The sequence below is a fragment of the Dendropsophus ebraccatus genome, chromosome 4, assembly GCF_027789765.1.
Source record: "Dendropsophus ebraccatus isolate aDenEbr1 chromosome 4, aDenEbr1.pat, whole genome shotgun sequence".
Lineage (NCBI taxonomy): Eukaryota > Metazoa > Chordata > Amphibia > Anura > Hylidae > Dendropsophus > Dendropsophus ebraccatus.
This window is the reverse complement of record NC_091457.1, coordinates 154,154,567-154,176,180: the sequence shown is the minus strand read 5'-3', so window position 1 is coordinate 154,176,180 and position 21,614 is coordinate 154,154,567. Positions and strand designations below refer to the sequence as shown.

Below are 21,614 nucleotides of genomic sequence, written 5' to 3'. Positions count from 1 at the left end.
ATCTATACCTGTACTACTACTACTACTACACCCCTCATCTATACCTGTACTACTACTACTACTACACCCCTCATCTATACCTGTACTACTAATCCCCCTCATCTGTGCTACTAATACACCCCTCATCTTTACCTGTACTACTACACCACATATCCACTATACCGCCACTACTACACCCTACCTAGATGGAGGCACATAGAAGATCTCCTATACTATATGGGGCACAGAGGGGGCTTGTCTACTACATGGGGGCACAGGGGAAGCACTGTGACACTGGGAAGCAATAAAGTTGTTGTCTCAAACATCATTAAAATAGTTTCTTATGCTGCAAGGAGTAAAATGTTCTGTTTATTTGGCAAAAAAAAAGAGATTTAAATCAAGAATCACCCAAAAAAAATTAAAAAATGTTTTTAAAAAATCCATTTTCGATAGGCCATGGTCAGAGCTCCCCCTCCCTGTACACATCATTGAAGATGCCTAGAAAATTCTCCCAGGGAAGTCAGTGAGCCCTCTCCAGTCTATTGATCAGCATGGTCCATGTACAGCAGCAGCTGTAAAGCATCTCTCTATATGTCGTAATGCGAGAACTGTAAGTGGTTACTCCATCGTGAGACATTTGGGATCTTTTCTACAATATGTAACCGTATGTAATAGATGTAAGAGCTGGGTTGTATCTAGCAGAGCCGACGATCACAGTTATCTATGGGCATTTATAATGTGTCTGTAAAAACAGCTTCAGTGAATAGAAGTGTATGGGATCTAAAGGCCATATAGCAATAAAGATGAGGCTGGGTAAATACTGGTTAGCAATGATAATTATATACTAAGAGGACTATTTATACAACCTGACTGTCCCATTTACAGGTGTAATTACCATAATATAAAGCTAAAATCACATAGGGTAATGTAATAAAACCACACAAACACAACACAAGAGATGAGCGAAACTCCTGCATGCTTGAGTCCGATTGATCAGTGTTTGAATACTGGTGGCTGAAGAAGTTGGATGCAGCCCTGGGGAGTCCTGGAAAATATGGATATAACCATAGGCTGGATCCAAGTTTCCCAGGACACCTTGGGGTTCCATCCAACTTCTTTAGCCATCGGTATTTAAATATCCCATGCTCTAGCTGAACTCATCTCTACACAACCCCATTGCCTGAATACTTATCAGCTGCTGTATGTCCTGCAGGAAGTGGTGTATTCTCTCCAGCCTGACACACTGATCTCGGCTGCCCCCTCTGTCCACGTCAGGAACTGTCCAGAGCAGGAGCAAATCCCCATAGAAAACCTCTCCTGCTTTGGACAGTTCCTGACATGGACAGAGGTGCCAGCAGAGAGCACTGTGTCAGACTGGAAAGATTACATCACTTCCTGCAGGGCATACATAAGCTGATAAGTACTAGAAAACTAGATATTTTTAAAACAGAAAGAAACTACATATCTATATAACTTTCTGAAAACAGTTCATTTGAAAGAAAAACATTTTCGCTGGAGTACCCCTTTAATGAGCCCATCAAGTTCAACCTACAGAAATCCTACTGTAGAACAGATGTCAGTGGTGGGGCCAGTCTGGAATCTAGTATTATTGATGGTGAGAATAGCGGTTTCATCTGGTGATCGGCTGGGGCTAGGGCCTAATAATATTTCTCTTCTAAGACAGACAAATAAAAGAGGCTCCTGCTGCAGCCAAGCACAGGATGGTAAGATTTTTCCACAGGATAGGCTATCAATTGCTGATCAATGGGTCCTACATAGTTTTGAGCGGACCTGTCAAAATGTTTGGGTTCGGCAATGGTATTCACACCTGAAAGCTCTGCATCTGATTCCCTGCAGCTGTAGAAGTTGGATGCCACCCTAGGGCTGCCAGGAAAACATGGATACATGATATCCATGTTTTTCAGGACTCAGTAGGGGGGCATCCAACTTCTACAGTCGTGGGGATTCAAACTAAGGTTTGGATAAAGTTACCAAATCTGAACATTTTGACAGATCTGCTCAACACTATCCCTACACAGTGAATGGGGCTATAAGTCCTGAGGGAATGGGGTTGGAGTCCAGAATGAATGGAACTAATCCTGCGGTTACCCAGTGCCGCCACCATACAGTGAACGGCACAGGCTTTCTGGCCCTGATCACAGAGCAGGGTGCAAAACTTCAGCAATTGTTGAGCTAACACCTTACAGGATTGGCTGCTGACACCATCAGAGGTCTATGGAGTCCAGGCCTTGACGGGTCAGAGCTTTTTAAAGGGGAGCTACCAGCAGGTTGGACTAATGTAACCTGTTGATAGCCCCCTAATGCGCACGGAGCACCGAGGAGGAAGGAATGTCTCTTACCTTCCTCCTCAGCACCATTCCCATGCAGTTAGTAGTTCAATCCATGGCCAAGAGCACCGTTAAGAGCACTGCTTTCCCTTATCACACTGAGACGGTCCGCTCCTTCGAATGATAACCAATGGAGCGGACGGGCCAGATTGGCGCTATGGGGGTGGTTCAGTGTTAATGGTGCTCCGGCCGTGGATTCAACTACGTACTGCACGGGAATGGTGCTGAGGAGGAAGGTAAGAGACACACCTTCCTCCTTGGCGCCCCGTGAGCATTAGGGGGCTATCAGCAGGTTAGATTTGTATAACCAGCTGACAGTTCTCCTTTCAAGAGGATGTACCACCAGGTAAATCCTCTTTAATCTGGGATAGGGATAGACAGGGATAGAACGGCGCAGTCACAGGCAAGCCGATACCGCGGTCAGTTTTTCGATCCGTGGCCCGGTTCCCGTGTACGGCGCCTTTGTATCCACAGGTTCCGGGCCGGTGCTCAAGCACTGGAGATGTGCCGGCCCACCCCCAGTGGGAGGGAATTCACTCCCCTGTATGACGCGGCTCCATTGATTTTAACGGAGCCGCGTCATACAGGGGAGGGAATTCCCTCCCACTGTGGGCGGGCCGGCCCGCCTCCAGTGCTTGAGCACCGTCCCGTTACCTGTGTATAGAAGGCGCCATACGCGGGAACCGGGCCGCAGATCGAAAAACGGACCACGGCACTGGATTACCCGTGGCGACTCCGTTCTATCCCGGTGTCAGATTAAAGAGGATATACCTGGTGGTACATCCTCTTTAGGTCTACATACTAGTTTTAATGTGATGGCTTATCAGTATATCAGGCCATATAGAAGTACCGTAAGTTCTGGCTGATCTAGAACCATCCAGCAATCTTATATTCTCATGCTGAACACACGGACTTAATAGATATATAAAATATTCTCAGCGACTTCCAGCAGCGGTATGTGACTATGTAAACCGACAAAACACAAGAGACCTGGATGAAGCAGTGCTTGGTGTGCACCGGGCCTGATACACTGCCCGGCATTAATGTCACAGACAGCTGCTGCAGGTGAGAATTAAGTATTGTCACATACAAGTGAAGGCAATTTCACATCTTATCGCACCAGACCGGTGAAATCCTGGTAGGGAATGGTGAAACCACGAGAGACCGGGCCCATCTACACAAGCGGAGGAAAAACACATAGAAAGATAGGATTTTGTATTTCCGGTTTGTGCCGTCTAGAAATATTAAATAATTCAGAGATCTGTTCTGAATTTCCTGCAGGGAACGTGGAGCGTCCAGAATTTAGAGACATTCCAAGCGTAGGGTCAAGAAGGAAGAGGATAAATCCTGAGCTTAGGATATGTATGGTCCCTGGGATGCAGACAGGGGCGGAATGTGAATACCATGCGCGGGACTATGTGAGGCAACAAAACAGGAAATCTCAAATGTAACAAAACAAAAAATCCTGAAGATTCATTATAGGAGTACAGCATTTGGATTACCTATAGGAGATTAGCATTATTCTCTATTCAGTAGCTCAATTAAGCTGGGTGACATTTGTGGCCATTTAACCCTTTGATCGTTGCGGTTAATCATGGAGGACGGAATGATCAAAGGCGTCTACCTCGTTTGTTTGGGTAACTGGGCTTTATGGTGACGCTATTGGGGACAGTACTGTCAGCATGAGGACCTGGAAAAAAAACCAGGGCTGTCTGTACACTCAGGTTGGTGTTACTGCGTTGAGAATTAACAGAAATATAAGTAATAAAAAAACGGCAAAGAAAAAATTACAATAAAGGCCAAGATTTAATAAAATAAGCTTGGTAAAAATATAATAATAATAATAATAATAATAATAATAATAATAATAATAAATAAAGCGCTGCGGAATCTGTTGGCGCTATACAAATAAATATTATTATAAATATCCTGTGGTACCTCAGTTTAAGAGTAACTTTGTTTAAGAGCATTGCTTTGGCTTAAGAGCTCCTTGTACTGGGTGGGAGGGGAAGGTGCATGGTCTGCATAGCGGGGTCTACAGCCCTGTACTCCGACACACGAAGTCTCCCTCACCCTCCAAATCAGAGCAGATCCACTTCATGCTTCCTGCAGTCTCTGTCATCCCTTATGTTTCCCATCCTCTCCAATCCTTCTATATTGTGCCTGCACTCACACTCAGCTATACACACTGCTGCTATACTGTACAGTAACTAATAATATAACATATTCAGCTGTTTCTCATTGTTTGTTTTATATGTTCTACATGTTATTCAGAATGCAAAAAAAATCATTATTTTTGGGCTGTGGAACCAATCGTCTGCATTTTAGTGATTTCTTTGCTTTGGTTTAGAAGGAAATTTGCTTTGGTTTAAGGGTGCCTTTACACATACCATGCCAAACCGAGGACACAAGGGACATGTTTTTCTAAGCCTGGATAACCCCTTTAAGGCCCATGGTTACCAAAATGTACTTTGACCATGGATAACTTTCCTAAATAAGTTTTTCGGTGTTGGTTGCACATGGGAGAGAATAGCAGAAAAAAAAATCCTTGCAAATTTCAAAGTTTCTTATTTAATCCAACCACCGAAGGCTGTCAGGGCATGATGGGAGTTGTAGTTTTGCAGGAAAATGGACACTTACAGGTTAGGGAAAGCGACTTGATACTGGGATCTCTATGAGGGACGAGTGCACTTACTGTACAGCGCCACAGATGTGTCAGAGCTATATATATAAATTATAAAGATATGATCAAACCAAGATTATACACATTAAACAGACTGCTGTGTACTAGGCCGGGTGTAAGCGTGCAAGTCATACAGTACATCTAAACCACCGCTTGGATGGCATATTTCATGGCGAATATAAAGTACAAGCAGCAAGTGGCCGTTGTTAGCAGACCAGCAGCGCGCTGCCCCACACAGTCTGGCCTTTCTGTGATAAGACTCAGCAATTGTGTCACACTTGTTGTGTCTTTGTTGTGCCAAACAAAAGAGTGGCCTTTGTGTTGCTTGTCTGAGCATGGCAGAGTAGCTGGCTCTCACAATGGCCGTGCCGTGGGGGGGCTTGGACTGGTGGCGTCTCCTCGGTCACCCTGTTGAGGGGGGTCAAGAGAATCCTCTCAGCCACTGGAGTGGAAACATGGCGAGGACCCTGCAGAGTGGCGGATCATCTCTCCACCGGGGCATATGTTAAGACCGGCCATTGTTCGGATGACGGCAGAAACAGCTTAAACAGTCAGGAGTTTTGGACTCTGGAGGCTCGCTTGTGGCCCTAAGTAATTCAGCGTATGCAGACGGCATTATACAGCAATGTGGAGGAGACCGGCTCTTATTATACCGAGGACTTCTAGAAAAAGTTATTTTCAATCTATAGCAGAACTTTCTGACCACAGGAGACTACTGGTTCTCATTGAAGAGGACCAACAGCCTTATGGAGACTTACAGGCAATGCTTCATGGGAAAAGTATGCAAATAAGGCTCTAATATGGGTTAGATAGTAACTACCTACAGGTGGCACAAGGGAGACTCCAGTTTTCTTCTGGGGAGAGTTAGGGTACTATTACACGGAACGATAATTGGCCCGATTCGGATGATTATCGCTCCGTGTAATAAACACAATGATCAGCCGATGACAATGACCGCCGCAGCCAGTGATTGGCTGAGCGGCCAGTCAGCTAAGACAGGCTGCTCTGAAGCTGCAGAACGCGGGACCCGGGGAGAAGCGGACCGCAAGAGGAGCCTGGACCATGGATAGGTAATGTATGCAGTTTAAGCAAGGGCTGCAAGGACATTGGTAACGATGTCCATGCAGCCCTTGTTAAACGATTATCGGGCCGTGCAATAGGCCCAGTAAATGATCGGAGCTTGTTTACAGTTATTATCGGGCCCCAATTGGCAGCCTTCACCTCCCTGGGGAATGATCTCTTCAAAGGTCACAAAGTACCCTCAGTAATCTTCCCATTCATGACAATGGGACAGGTCCTTTCAACTATTGTCTTTGTCCATGGGGCTTACTGTAAAGCATACCTCTTAAAGCTGCTTAAAAAAAGTTGAAACAAGATGGCTGCCCCCATAATAATGTACGAAAAATGAAATAAAATATAGAATAGAATATAGAAACTTGCAAGGACCCTAAAGCAGTTGTCTATAGATCATGGTCTGGTTTGGCTGAGACTTCTGGCCAGATTTCATGGCTCTTTTATGGGTCGGATATTGACATAGTGGCCACATAAGGGATATGGAGAAATATATATATATATATATATATATATATATATATATATATATATATATATATATATATATATATATATATGAAAAAGAAAAAAAGCAGCACTGCTTCAATGTATATGAAAGTGGTGCCAGCGGATCCAGGTCTCGACCAGTGACCGAATGTAGATATAGATAGACAATCCACAGCACTCCACAAGTTAACGATGTAAAAAAAGGTGATTTATTCACAAATCATGGTGCAGCACATCATAAAGCACGACGTTTCGGCAGCCTCTCGCCGCGCTTGAAAAAGGCGGCGAGAGGCTGCCGAAACGTCGTGCTTTATGATGTGCTGCACCATGATTTGTGAATAAATCACCTTTTTTTACATCGTTAACTTGTGGAGTGCTGTGGATTGTCTATATATATATATATATATATGAAAGTTTGTACGAGGCGGCACTCCAGTATATAGTGAAGGAAAAAAGGTTTTTATTCACCCATCAGGCTATGTTCACACTACGTATATTTGAGGCTGTATAGTTGAGGCTGTATAGCAACCAAAACAAGGAGTGGATTGAAAACACAGAAAGGCTCTGTTCACATAATGTTGTAATTGAGTGGATGGCCGTCATTTAATGGCAAATATTTGCTGTTATTTTAAAACAACGGCTGTTGTATTGAAATAATGGCCGTTATTTACCGTTATATGGCGGCCATTCACTCAATTACAACATTATGTGAACAGATCCTTTCTGTGTTTTCAATCCACTCCTGGTTTTGGTTGCTATGAGGACCTGACATGAGGACCAAATACAGCCTCAAATATACATAGTGTGAACCCAGCCTCAATGTGCGACGTTTCGATCTCTCATTGAGATCTTTTTCAAGCAACAATATCAGTGAGACAATGGCTGGTATTTAACATGGAAACCCCTCCCATTGTACATCCCATCATTAGTGACATCATAATAATTAGCATACATAAACAATACATGATTCTATACAATACAGTGCATCAATAAAGTGTAAAGTCCCAATTCATCTGTATACAACGTGCGATAAGTGTCATCAGAGTGGCCGATTCTCTTGATTCATAAAATAAAGTCCACATAAACATAAATGAAGTTTTCAAGATAAGTTCCAGTCCATACATGGTTAATGGAAGAGGCCGTCACTCACCAGGTGCTCTAACAATCAGCTGTTCACTCCATGCTGGTGTCATGGCGTCAATGTTTGTCTGCAGCATAATCACACATGTTCCGAGTGAACGCAAGGAATCATGGGGAGGTCCGGGTCACATCATCAGGCTTGACTCAGCATCGGAGATCCGCGCAGGCGCACTTGGTTATCTGAGCCCGGCGGACGCCATCTTGGAAAAGGTACTGATTGCCCTCTATGTGGAAGCACAGGTATTGCACGAGTCATCAACACCTTAGTGCCGTCACCAGGATACCTGATCTGGAACTTATCTTGAAAATTTAATTTATGTTTATGTGGACTTTATTTTATGAATCAAGAGAATCGGCCACTCTGATGACACTTATCGCACGTCGTATACAGATGAATTGGGACTTTACACTTTATTGATGCACTGTATTGTATAGAATCATGTATTGTTTATGTATGCTAATTATTATGATGTCACTAATGATGGGATGTACAATGGGAGGGGTTTCCATGTTAAATACCAGCCATTGTCTCACTGATATTGTTGCTTGAAAAAGAATCTCAATGAGAGATCGAAACGTCGCACATTGATGGGTGAATAAAAACCTTTTTTCATTCACTACATACTGGAGTGCCGCCTCGTACAAACTTTCTTGTGGATTTGGAAGCCTGGGTCTGGCTACCTGAGTTCGTGCACCCACCTGAGCCTGTGCACCCACAGTGCCGTCCGGCGATTTTCTTTTTGCTATATATATATATATCACACAAATATACATGCCTTATCTCTCTCTATCTGTCTCTACCCTGTGTAACAGGAAGTCACAGAGGGAAGAATCATCCAGTTTTGAAAAGAACATGTGAATGGGGATTAGCACAGACACCCTGCTGGGAGTCAAGGAGGGGTCAAAATAAATCTTTAAGGATTAACTTGCTGGGTGCTGGCTCATTCTTGTAGTGATGTCCCAATAACCATATGGCAGAGTAAGCCAACACACCAATATTTCCATGTATTTCCTAAACAAAGAAGAATGCTGCTATACTCAGGGACTGGCTATTCCCCCTCTGCAGAGAGGTTGCTTATGGTTGTCTGGTCACTTCTGAATTGTTTGACAGTTTTCAAAACGAAAAGTTGAATAGGAAATCGATACCATTCTGAGTACGTCAGAAATCTAGAAGTAATGTGAAAGATTTATACAATTGATCTTGTAGGGGAGGTGCGGTGAATGCATAAAAAGCATCCAGCAGCTGCGCTTCATGGATAACGTGCTTATAATGCTATCTTGTTGGACCACTTTAAACTATGGGAACTATGGGATTTATTAGGCAAAGAGACAACCAACACCATGTAAAAAATGGTGTTATTTAAAGGAGTAAAAATCCCTTTACTGTTTTTCAACCCCATGGATCACTTCCTGGTTTCATCTCGGAACTGTGACCCTGTAGTTGCCATGAACAGTAGACACACTTTCCTACAATCCCCCATGCTTGCAGACTCAGTGGAGACAAACTGCCTGCACCTCCTGGAGATTGTAGTAGAACTGAGCATGCCTGACCACCTTAGTGGGTTGTAACCAACACAATGCAGACACATGGGGGGATTAGGAAGTCTATGTGTCTCAAAAACTTCAATCTGTGCCTTTGAAAATAAGTTTGTTCTGCATTTAAAGTGTTAGGGTGGTATTCCCCAGGGCGATGGAGTCCGATAAACGAGCGCCGATCTGCTAGATTGACGCTCGTTTACTGGGCCTATTCCACGGCCCAATTATCTAGTATACATTACCTATTCATGGTGCAGGGCTCCTCTTCTCCTGATTCTCCCGGGTCCCGCGCGCTCCTCCAGCGTCAGGGCTGCCTGTGTCGGCTGACAGGCCAGTGACTGGCTGAGCGGCCTGTCAGCTGAGACAGGCCGCCCTGACGCTGAGGCGCGCGGGGAGAAGCAGAAGAGGAGCCCTGCACCCTGCATAGGTAATGTATATCATCAGTCGCCAGCCGCGAACCACTATTACACGTCGTCTGATCGTGGTCTCTATTCCGTGGAGCGATAATCGGCTGGTTATCACTCCGTGGAATAGGGCCCTTACTGTCTGTATAACTGTCAAATTCTAAATCAACAGTAGATGCGATATAAAGCATGTCTGCACGCCCATCAGCCAAGCTGGGGGGTATGGCTGGCGTACGCCATGGAAAAGGGGTAGATTCACTTCTTTTCCATGGTGTACACCAGGGGCGCATATTGAAAAATGTCCCCCCATGTGTTTAGCCTCTTTTTTCAAAATAGCACAAGACTAAAAAGCTTCAGGAGACTGGACCTGGATTTTTTTTGTTATAAAAATACATTTTTTTTTGCAAAAAAAAAAAAAAATTACAAACCTGCTTTATATCACATCCCCTGCTGATTTAGATTTTGAAAGCTATAACGACAGGGAAACTTTCATGCTTAATATTGTTGGAGCAGTCCATAGTACTCCAAGGACAGTTCAATCACAATACTTAAAGGGGGATGAGCTACTTTTTTTTTCCACAATAAAAATGACCCATATTCAGCTGCCATGATACCCCGACATTACAACTGCATCCTGCATATGCATGGCATATGTACCATGACATCCACAGAGGCCTACACCTTCTTCTTAAGGGTGCGTTCACACCTACAGGATCCGCAGCAGATTTGATGGTGCAGATTTGATGCTGTGTTCAGTTAATAAATGAAATCTGCTGCGGATCCGGTAAGTGTGAACGTACCCTAAATAAAGTTTTATGTAAAAATTATTTTTTAAGAATGTCTTGCAATTTGTTTTTAATCATCACGTGACTATCTATATATATATTTATATATACCCAGAAATCAAGACAACACTTCCCATTCGGTAGAGATCAGTCAGACACTTCTCAACAGTCTTTATTATCACAGGCAGGATTACAATGAGAACTGACAACTATACAGAGAACACAGCATCCATCATTCACAATAGGTGATGGTCACAGCTCACCTAACCCCCCCCCCCCCCCCAGCACAGCGAACTCTGTACAGGTCACAGAGCATGCCCACAACACTCTCCTATACAGTTTCCCATGGTCCATGGGGTTACTATAAAGCATATTTCTGGATGCTGTCAACAGAGGCTCAATAATCATAAAGGTTCCCATAACCATACACAAAAAAAAAAAAAGTAAAAAATCTCGGAAAATAAAAACAGATGAGATGAAAAGTATGCGTATCCGTGCATTGTTTAAATTTGTACAAAAATGTCAGTGATGCATTCCATGTAACGTGATGTCTAATGTGCTGAGGTTGTAGTATGACGTATCACGTGACAAGGTTTTCAGAACATATCGTGGAGTAATGCAAGACATTTGGCCTCCCTGCACATATTCTTTCCAATTCCCTTCAGGTGTTATCGGTCACATGAGATGAAGCAGTTCTCTATATTGCACATTCAATTTAGAGCAAAGATATTAAATTGACGGTTTACATTTTTGGTATAGCTACTTTTATTACCTTTTGTTTTTTGTTTTTTTTATATTTCCATTTTATTACGTGTAGGACGAAAGTGGAGCTGCACGGCCAGGCTAATATCACGCCGCGTTCACCAGCGTCCATTAATGTAAGCAGTTGGATAGGTCTCCTGAATTGAGCACTTTACCATACTGTTTGGGATCGGGAACATTCTCCAAAGTCTAACGTTGGGCATTTGACTCCTGGCGTCTGGAAAAGTTGGATGTAGTCCTGGAAAACATGGATATAGTCGTAGACCATAGGCTTTATCCATGTTTTCCTGGCAGCCTTAGGATAAGCATCCAACTTCTCCAGGTGTCTGATAAATAGCAAATTTTCAGGTTTAAAGAACAGTTCAGCAACTCTCCTCCACTATACAAGCTCCATAGTGGGTCTACACTTGGGTCCAACAAATGCATTAAAGGAGAAGTCCAGCGAAAAATTTTATTACAGTATTGTATTGCCCCCCAAAAGTTATACAATTACCAATATACACTTATTACGGGAAATGCTTATAAAGTGTCTTTTTCTCTGCACTTACTACTGCATCAAGGCTTCACTTCCTGGATAACATGGTGATGTCACTTCCTGGATAACAAGGGGATGTTACTTCCTGGATATCATGGTGATGTCACGACCCGACTCCCAGAGCTGTGTGGGCTGTGGCTGCTGGAGAGGATGATGGCAGGGGGATGCTCAGTATCCTTCCAGTGCCCTGTGTCCCTCAGTGTCCCCCTGCCATCATCCTCTCCAGCAGCCACAGCCCAAGCAGCTCTGGGAGCCGGGTCGTGACATGCCCATGTTATCCAGGAAGTGACATCACCATGTTATCCAGGAAGTAAAGCCTTGATGCAGTAATAAGTACAGGGAAAAGAAGCACTTCATAAGCATTTCCCGTAATAAGTGTATATTGGTGATTTGTATAATTTTTGGGGGGAAATACAATACTTTAATAAAAAATTTTGCCAGACTATTCCTTTAATGAGGTAGTGCGGCGCTAAACATTTATTCACAAAATAACACACATTACAAAGTTATACAATCGCAGCTGAGCAGCTGGTGACGCGGCAGAGGGGGGCCGGCATGAGGGACGGATGAAGCGGTTCGGACGGCCTCCCGAAGACGACGTCAGTGTCACAAGATGGCGGACGGGGGTTGTCACGAATGCGGTAAGTATAATGCACCAGCACTTCCGGGTCTAGCGTGGGTGGGGGGAAACACGGGGAAGGGGGCCATTCACATACATAACACACATTACAAAGTTGTTTAATTTTGTAATGTGTGTTATTTTGTGAATAAATGTTTAGCTCTGCACTACCCCTTTAAAAAGGCCCATAGATATATAGATCCCCATTACCCAACAGAGGCCAAAAGAGGGTCCCTTTGGCTTATGTTTAAGTACAATGACTTTGGGTCTGTAGGATAGAATAGCGCAAACCTCTGAAAGAGATCAAGTTAAAAAAAAAAAAAACAACAACTGGGGGGCATCCCAGTGGTCGGACCCCCAGTTCACCAAGTGTTCATCAGTTGATGAGTGTTGTTGATGGGAAAACTTTAGGCCTTCTAGAAAGTTTAGAACACGACTTCTGCCAACAGTGGTTCCTTCCAATCCTCCCCATAGATGTGCACACTCTGCTAAGGGAAGAGTGCACGAAAGATACCTTTAGCACTGGTTCATCTGCCTTAAAGGGATATTCCACTTACACATAACTTTTGATATGTTGCTGCCCATGGTGAGACTAACAATTCCTTCCATACTTGTTATTATCTATTAAGTCTCCTTCCCCCAGTTCTCAGCTGCTGCTTTTTACTGAAGACACAAAAATCTGTGTGTGAGCCTCTCTCTCTGTCTCCCCCTCCCTTCTGAGATGGCTGCAACATTGTAGCTTCTTTGTAATGCTGGGAGGGTTATTCTGAGGTCAAGTTGATAAACTCCTGTGATTAACCTTCCCAGCATTACAAAGAAGCTACAATGTTGCAAATAAAGCCAGTCAGGGACTTGTTTACATCAGCTGTCTCAGAAGGAAGGGGGGAGGGAGGGGAGACAGAGAGAAAGGCTCACACACAGATTTTTGTGTCTTTAGCAGAAAATAGCAGCTGTGAACTGGGAGAAGGAGACTTAATAGATAATAACAAGTATGGAAGGAATTGTTAGTCTCACCATGGGCAGCAACATATCAAAATTTATGTTTTAAGGGAACCTGTCACCCCCCGTGCCAGGGTGAAGGCCACCCGACCCCCCACTAGAGCCCCGGATACTTACCCCATCTCGCCAAGTCTCGGGACGGAGATATTCCCGTCTGAAGCCCGGCACCTGCTGCTGAGAAGGGTATGACGCCCATAGAGAATGACCGTTCCATTTGTCCTCTATAGGCGTCGGACTCATCTCAGCAGCGCGTGCGCCGGGCTTCAAACAGGGATATCTCCATCCCGGGACCGACTCCAAGAACAGGACTTGGCGAGATGGGGTAAGTATCCGTGGCTCTAGCTGGGAGTGGTCGGGCGGCCTTCACCCCGTCAAGGGGGGTGACAGGTTCCCATTAAGTGGAATACCCCTTAAAGAACAAAAGGATTGCGCATATTGACATCAATCTATAAGTGAAAACCCAAAATGAATAATTCCTACAGATGCATGAAAAATCATGGTTGCACATACAAACCTTACGATCCCGACCCCAGGTCAACATAGGAGATATAATGACACATAGGCCACAGCCAGGAAAGTTTGGAGGGTTTTAGGCATTAACATTGTAGTATTTCTTGCTATACTGCTAGTTTTTCCATTAGTCAGTAGAGCATGGGATCCCAATGACGGGCGATGAGTTCCTGTGCTTGTGTATAAGCTGCGCTTTCTTTTGAAGCCCGGCCAAGGCTCTGGTGTTAATGACACGAGCAGGAAATCATAAGGCAGGGGGCAGCTGTGTATTATGCTGGATATAGCTGTGAACACATCACACAGAAAACATGCAGATCCATTGGGAGCCCGAGATGTGTTAGTGCGGAGGATCACGCTGATAATGACGGAAATACTACTACTTCTCAACGTAGGAATCCAAGGAGAAGAACTCATTCCAAAGAAATGGGGGGGAAGAGGTCAGGCATGAAGGTGTGGGACGGGCGACTCCAGGGAAGGTTTTATGAGACGGCCTCCAAGTTGTGGGGAAGACAAGGATGGAGCAGAGACTTGCTCAGTGCTGTGAACCATAAAAACCTAGGCCTGGCAGCTCAATAGGAAACACATAGACTTTCTCATGTAATTTAGCACCTTTTTCTATAGATATAGTTTGCAAAACCAAGACCAAACCCATGGTTGCGATTTCCGTTGTGTTCTGATCCCTGATCCTACCCAGCAAACCTCAAAGGGGTTTTCTTGTTTAGAAAACTCATTGTCATATACTGTATTAGTAAATTAGTAGATAGGGGTCACCCTGTTCAGGCTTCTCATCTCTTGGTTATCTTTGGCTCTGGAGGACCTGTCCTGTATAATACAGACAAGCCATTGATTTGAATGAACAAAATGTGTCACTCTTTAATAGGAACTGATGTTTCTGCAAACTTTGCATAGATCAATAGTACGAGCGAATATAAGATATCTTATCAGTCAAAAATGCTTCCTGCTCCTGTTATCAAGCATCTTCTCCTCCCCAGCCCCTACTAAACTGTCACCCACGCTCAAAATCAGTTTAGCAACAAATTTTCGTCTACTCGATACAACTTGTACTGTGATCCTACTGTGATACTGTGGGCTACATGTCAATTTTTTGGGCAGATTCTTTGGGCACTTGAGAAATCCCATTGAGTCAATGGGACAGGCAGAAATTCAAGCAGAACCCGCCGCATGGACTCCTCCGCTTGGAATTCCTCGCTTAATTCCGTACCCTTTAACAGACAACCTGCACGATGCTGGAGCCAGAGAGGCAAGTAGACGTTGTTGCTTTCCTCAACCCCCTGCCCGGTCATAGAGGAAAAAAGCCCTCCCTCCCATACATATGAGCATTTAACACGGTTAAACGTTTATGTTTTCTCTATAGGAAAGGGAGGGGTAAGCTAGTGTCAGAAAGCTTTGGCAGCGGCTTAACTGTCCAAAAACAAAGGGGTTGGGAAGTGAAATTCTAATAAGCCCTAGACATCCTCTGTTAGTGGGTCGCCATATTCTCTCCACAGTTCAGCATGGAGAGACGCAGCTCACACCAGGGGGATCGGGTTGTTAAAGGGGTTATCCAGTGCTACAAAAACATGGCCGCTTTCTTCCAGAGACAGCATGACTCTTGTCTCCAGTTCAGGTGTGGTTTGCAATTAAAGGGGTTATCCAGCTCTACAAAAACATGGCCACTTTTCCCCCTACTGTTGTCTCCAGTTCAGGTGCGGTTTACAATTAAGCTCCAAACTTCAAATTTTCAAGTTTCAAAACCTGCACCCAAACTAGAGACAACAGTAGGGGGAAAGTGGCCATGTTTTTGTAGCTCTGGATAACCCCTTTAAGCTCCATTCACTTCAATGAAAATGAGTTACAAAACCACACCCAAGCTGGAGACAAGAGAGGGGCTGTCTCTGGAAGAAAGTGGCCATTTTGTGCAGCGCTAGATGATCCCTTTGAAGTGACCTGGCGCTGAGTTTCATGCATGAGCCCTATTCCTATCAAATGACCTCAGCAACCCAATCCCCTGGTGTGAGCTGCCTCTCTCCACAATGAGCTATGGACAGGGCCTAGTGACAGTGACCCCTTTAAGGTGTGACCATCACCTTGATACTAGATTCTACAGACGGCCTCTCACTCTGACTCACACAGCATAGACCTTACAGCGAGCCCATCTGCAGCCTGTCTGCACCTATCACAACTTCTTTAAAATTATCTGAAAAAGGAAAAGGAGTTTCATGAGTTTCATAGTTGTTGCAACCACAAAACCACACAGAGTCCTCTTCATCTAACAGACATATAGTAGGAGCCTACAGAAACCTGCGAGGGAGTTCAGTACAGAAGAATTATATTAAAATGTACTTCAAAGCAATACTTGGAGGTTTACAGCCACAGGGCGGGTAGTACTCAAATAACAGAGATGTTACTAGACAGGCCACATTGTCTTGTCATAGTAATGTAAGCAGTACAAATATTATAAAGAAAAATATTAAAAACATATATTAAAAAAATCTCTAAGGCTGAGGGTGGTATAAAAACAATAAACATGGTATACTCACCTCCTCCTGTCCCTGCAACTCCTGTGCCGATGACAGTGATCCTCAACTGGTCTCTGCGTCTTCCGAGTTCTGTGTCATCCTGACCCCAAAGGGCAGACCCAACAAGTCAGTGACTAAAGTGGGAGATCACTGTGACCGAGCCACCCAGTTCCTGTGGGGTCAGGATGATAGAAAATCCAGAAGACAGAAGATGAGGACCACCGGAATGGCAGCTGCAGGGGACTGGAAGAGGTGAGTATAACATGTTCTATACCATCACCAGATGAGGATTAATGTTTTGCTTTCCTTGGACAACCCTGGCCATACATATTAGACTAAAGTTGTCAAAACCCATCGACTAAAGCAGGACTAACAAATCATCTGATGTGAATAGCTGCCTCCTAACTCTTTTATAAAGGGCGAGATACAGACAGCCTCGGGCCACAAGACAGACTGACAAGGCGGGAAGCCAATGGCTTCTTGCTCTGTCAGAGTGCAGCAGCATTTAACTGGGCCACATGGGTAGATTGCAGTCTGGCCATGCGAGCCCCTTAGCAGTGGTGTGGTCTGCCTTCATGGTAGGTGGCTATGCCACTGGTCTTAGGTCACATCAAACCGAGATCTTGGGGATTCTACCCTGTTTCTGTAGAAGGGTGCGTGCAAACTACGAAATTGCAGCGTATAACCCGTGGCGTACTCCGTCGCCCGTTCCCGCACGCGACAGCGAGCTTTTCCGCCCGTGCCATAGACACTATTCTAGGCATGGGCGGATTCCGGATTCCGCCGAAAGAATTGACATGTCACTTCTTTCGGCGGAATACGGAATCCGCCTGTGCCTAGAATAGTGTCTATGGCACGGGCGGAGATGCGCGCCTCCGCGTGCGGGTGCGAGCTACGGAATACGCCGTGGGTTATACGCGGGAATTCCGTAGTGTGCCCGCACCCTAAATGAGTAAGTGTGGTTCCCCAGCTGATGCAAAAATACAACATGTCAGGGCATGATGGGAGTTGTAGCTTGCACCACCTGGAGAGCCACCAGTTGGGGGATCACTGTTTTCTAGGTCATCCAGGATCCAGTGAAAACTACCAGTGCACACTGGGAGTTGTAGTTCTGCAACAGCTGTAACGCAATAAATCTGTGCATACTCTTCTAGATTAACTAGATTCTCTATATTTATGATACATTTAGACATGGCAGATGTGTAGTAAATTGTTCTGCCACTGTCCTATTGATCTGAATGGGGAAATGCAGGTGGTTGTCACCAAAGCAAACCAATGTGGATGAATGTATAAGATTTTTAGTTGGAAAAAAAAATCTAAAGCATCAAAATCTAAGAGAGTATGGGGTGTGGGGGTCATGACTCCAATCTATGCACCATCACAGGGCAGGAAACCACAAGATCTTAGCACTGCAGATTTTGGAGGGTGGATAGACAAGCTTTACCAAAATAGAACCCCCCCCCCTCAACCACCTTAGTTACCTTCATTCTCCGAGGCCGGACACTCTACCTTCAGCACCAAATCAAATGTTCTCTCTGGCTTCTCCCTGCAACAGAAACAAAATCTTAGCTCTTCTGCATGACACAAGTGTATGACCAGAAATGCTGTAGACATTGGATATACTATATGGATATACTATATACTTATATATATTTTTCAATGGCTTTCAGATCAGATTGCCACATAGCCCCAATAAATTGCCGCCTTGAGTGTGAATCCATTCACCCTACTAATAGGAATAAGACGTTGTGTGTCCGTTCACACTTTGGGCTGGTGGTCAGTGGGTGTACTCTGCACTGTATGACACCTCCTCAGCATGGTGCACGGCTGTATATCCGCTATTATTATGCAGGACACATGTAAAATGACCTGACAAATATTGATCTCGGCTCCGGCTTGTTCTGGCATTTTATCCATACTGCTACGGCCACTGGGAATACTGGGAGTCCATGAGGACGGGAGACTTTCTGCTTCTCAGGCTTCGTCTCGCTACCGTCTGGGAACATTTTATTTTTTTTATTTTTTTTTGTCTTCTACAAATCAACAAAATTCTCAATTTAGAAACTGGATGGGAAAAAATAACCTGCAGCCAGTGAGAGGACGGGGAAGTTTACACAAGGCAGACGGGAGCTTACCAGTCCTGCAATGGGCACCAGTCCAGGGGTTGTATGTAACAAGGGCAGTGCCACCTTGTGAAGGAGGGCAGAGGCCGAGCCAAACATTCATGTTACAGCTGCTGGATGACAATCCTTGATGGCTTCCTAATGCCTAGAGGACTGCCATACACATTATATAGTCACCTGTTGCTTACAACTGCCCCGTTATTTCAGTAAGGAATAAGCTAATGGCAGGTACCAGGACAACAAAGGATGAATATGGCATCATCCCTCCCAATGCTATCGGGATTCTTCTATACACTTTAGATTCCAGACCAAAAACTACAATTCCCATCATGTCTGTCCAGGCATGATGCAAATTGTAGTTTTGCAACAGCTGTAAACATAGCCTTATGCTGATGGCCTATCATTACATATCTGACCAGCGGGGACACTTGGAGCAAGTTGTGCCTGGTATAATACATAGCTTAGTTCCATGCAGTTAAATGAGACAAAGCTGCAGTACCAAGTATAGCCACTACCAAATGTATGGCGCTGTACCTGGTAATGAACAGGCCACTTGGGCCTTCAATCAGCTGACTGAAGAAGGTGCCGGAGGTTGGACCCCAGCGATCTGATAACTAACAATAGGCCATCAATGTTAGAGTACCAGTAAACCCCCCTCCGAGAAAAAAGGTCCAGCTATCACTCCTAGATTGCTTTTTAATATGGACTTTAATGCTGAAAAGCCACAAGAAAGCCTGAACGAGAGCAAACACTAAGGGGCGATTATCATGCTAAAAGTCGTTATATCGTTCAAATTTGAATGATAATCATTTTATGTAAAAGCAGGCACCAATCAAACAGCCAATGAGAAATTGTTCATTTGGTACTGACACCAAAATACAGTGGTGCCTTGGATTACGACCATAATTCGTTCCGGGAGCGCACTTGTAATCCAAATCCACTCTTACACCAAAGCAAATTTTCCCTTAAAATAATCAACGAAATGCTGACAATTGGTTCCACACCCCAAAAATAATGATTTTTTATTCTGAACAACATGTAAAACAGATGAAACAAAGATTTAGAAACAGATGAATATGTGATATTATAAGTTACTGTACAGTATAGCAATCAGCATGTGGTGTATAATGTATAGTAAGTGCATAACCCTGATAACACAGCAGCAGTTTGTAGATACAGGATGGAGCTGCTGATCCCCATAATGCAGTAGCGTAGTACAACAGGCTAGAATAGAGAAGCAGGGCTGCTGTCAGAGGTCTGTGTGGTCACATGACAGCAATGGGGAAGGGGGTGTGTTCAGCTTGGACCAATCAGGAAGTGAGAATCACAGAGCTTTGCAGGAGGACAGTGACAGAAACTTTATATACAGCAGTGTGAGTGGCTGAGTGTAAGTGCAGGCACATTGTACATGGTAACTAACAACTATCCTTCTGTGTAATACGATTTCACATTAATGATTTTGCAACTATTTATTGTTAATCGTTAAAAATCGATTCATCTAATAGGACTCTAAGGCTGGCTTTAGACCTTGCCGTCGTTAGAGCAGTCTCTTATGTTCCTACACTAACAGAGCCCCCTGGTTCAGCCTCTGGAGATTAAAGACCACAGCTCCTATCTTGCCACAGGGCAGATGATGCTTCTATTACCAGGTTAAGTAGTACCTAGCCAAGTTCAGTTATAATCCCTGTGGGCAGCTTCTTCCTTTAGGCGAGGGCTGCGACTAGGCTTCTTATTACTCAAACAACAAAACTTGCTATGGTATTATCCATAGGAAAACACTGAGCAGATTCAAAACCATATAAAGCCCCTGCACAGATCAATAGATCACACTGCAATGCCGTCTATTAGATCAGTGATCAGTTTCTAATGTTGAGCAAACTACATGAAAGTGTCCGGGTTCGACAACTTCTCTGATCTTGAATGCTCACCTTTTAACTCACCGCATCTAGAGAAGGTGGATGCTGCCCTAGGGAGTCCTGGAAAACCTGCATATAGCCATAGAGCCATAGGCTGCATCTATGTTTTCAGGGCATTCCTTGGGCTAAATCCACCTTCTCTAGATGCGGGGGTGACATTTTGAGCATTGGGGTTCAGAGAAGTTGCCGAACCTGAACACTTCCATGTAGTTCGCTCAACACTATGGGGGAGATTTATCAAACATGGTGTAAGGTGAAACTGGCTCAGTTGTCCCTAGCAACCAATCAGATTTCTCTTATTTTCATTTTCCAAAGAGTCTGAGAGGAATCAAAGGTGGAATCTGATTGGTTGCTAGGGGCAACTGAGCCAGTTTCACCTTACACCATGTTTGATAAATATCCTCCTATTGCAACCAAAACCAGGAGTGGATTGAAAACACAGAAAGGCTCTGTTCACACACTGTTAAAATTTAGTGGATGGGCTTCATTTAATGGAAAATAATTGGTGTTTTAAAACATCATCCGTTGTTATCAAATAACGGCCATTATGTGTCATAAAATGACAGCCATCTACTTAAATTTCAACAGTGTGTGAACAGAGCCTTTCTGCGTTTTCAATCCACTCCTGGTTTTGGTTGCAATAAGAGGACCAAAATACTGAGCAAAAATACTGTGTGTGAACCCAGCGCTACAAAAACATGGCCACTTTTTCCCCTCTCTCGTCTCAAGATTGGATGGGGTTTTAAACTCAGTTCCGTTGAAGTAAATGGAGCTTAATTGCAAACATTTAGAATTGCTTTAAACTAGGTAGTTCACAAAACATTAACTGACCCCAGCAAGTGACAGAGATTTGTAATTTACTTCTATTAAAAATCTCAAGTCTTTCAGTACTTATCAGCTGGTGTATGTCCTACAGGAAGTGGTGTATACTCTCCAGTGTGACACAGCACTCTTTACTGCCACCTCTGTCCATGTCATGAACTGTCCAGAGCAGCAGCAAATCCCAACAGAAATCCTCTCCTGCTCTCTAGTCTGGAAAGAATACACCACTTCCTGCAGGACACACAGCAGCTGATAGCTAAAGCTTTGGCTGTCCAGGCATGATGGGAGTTGTAGTTTTACAACAGCTGGAGAGCCAAGGTTCCCTATCCCTGGCACAGACCATCATAGGGATCTATTCTGCTTTCAGTTTGGGT

General features: G+C 44.2%; 1 protein-coding gene across 5 annotated transcripts in view; it reads right to left on the bottom strand.

Moving 5' to 3' along the window:
• Positions 1–21,614, bottom strand: part of DENND1B (DENN domain containing 1B) — a 142,146-nt gene that overhangs the window by 112,713 nt on the left and 7,819 nt on the right. For 4 of the 5 annotated variants that reach the window (XM_069967504.1, XM_069967506.1, XM_069967505.1 and 1 more), the window contains exon 2: positions 17,861–17,925. The exons of the other annotated variant lie outside the window; for it this stretch is intronic. In XM_069967504.1, the coding sequence (XP_069823605.1) occupies positions 17,861–17,925 (65 nt within the window). The remainder of the gene's footprint in view (positions 1–17,860; positions 17,926–21,614) is intronic. 5 annotated transcript variants of the gene reach the window in all.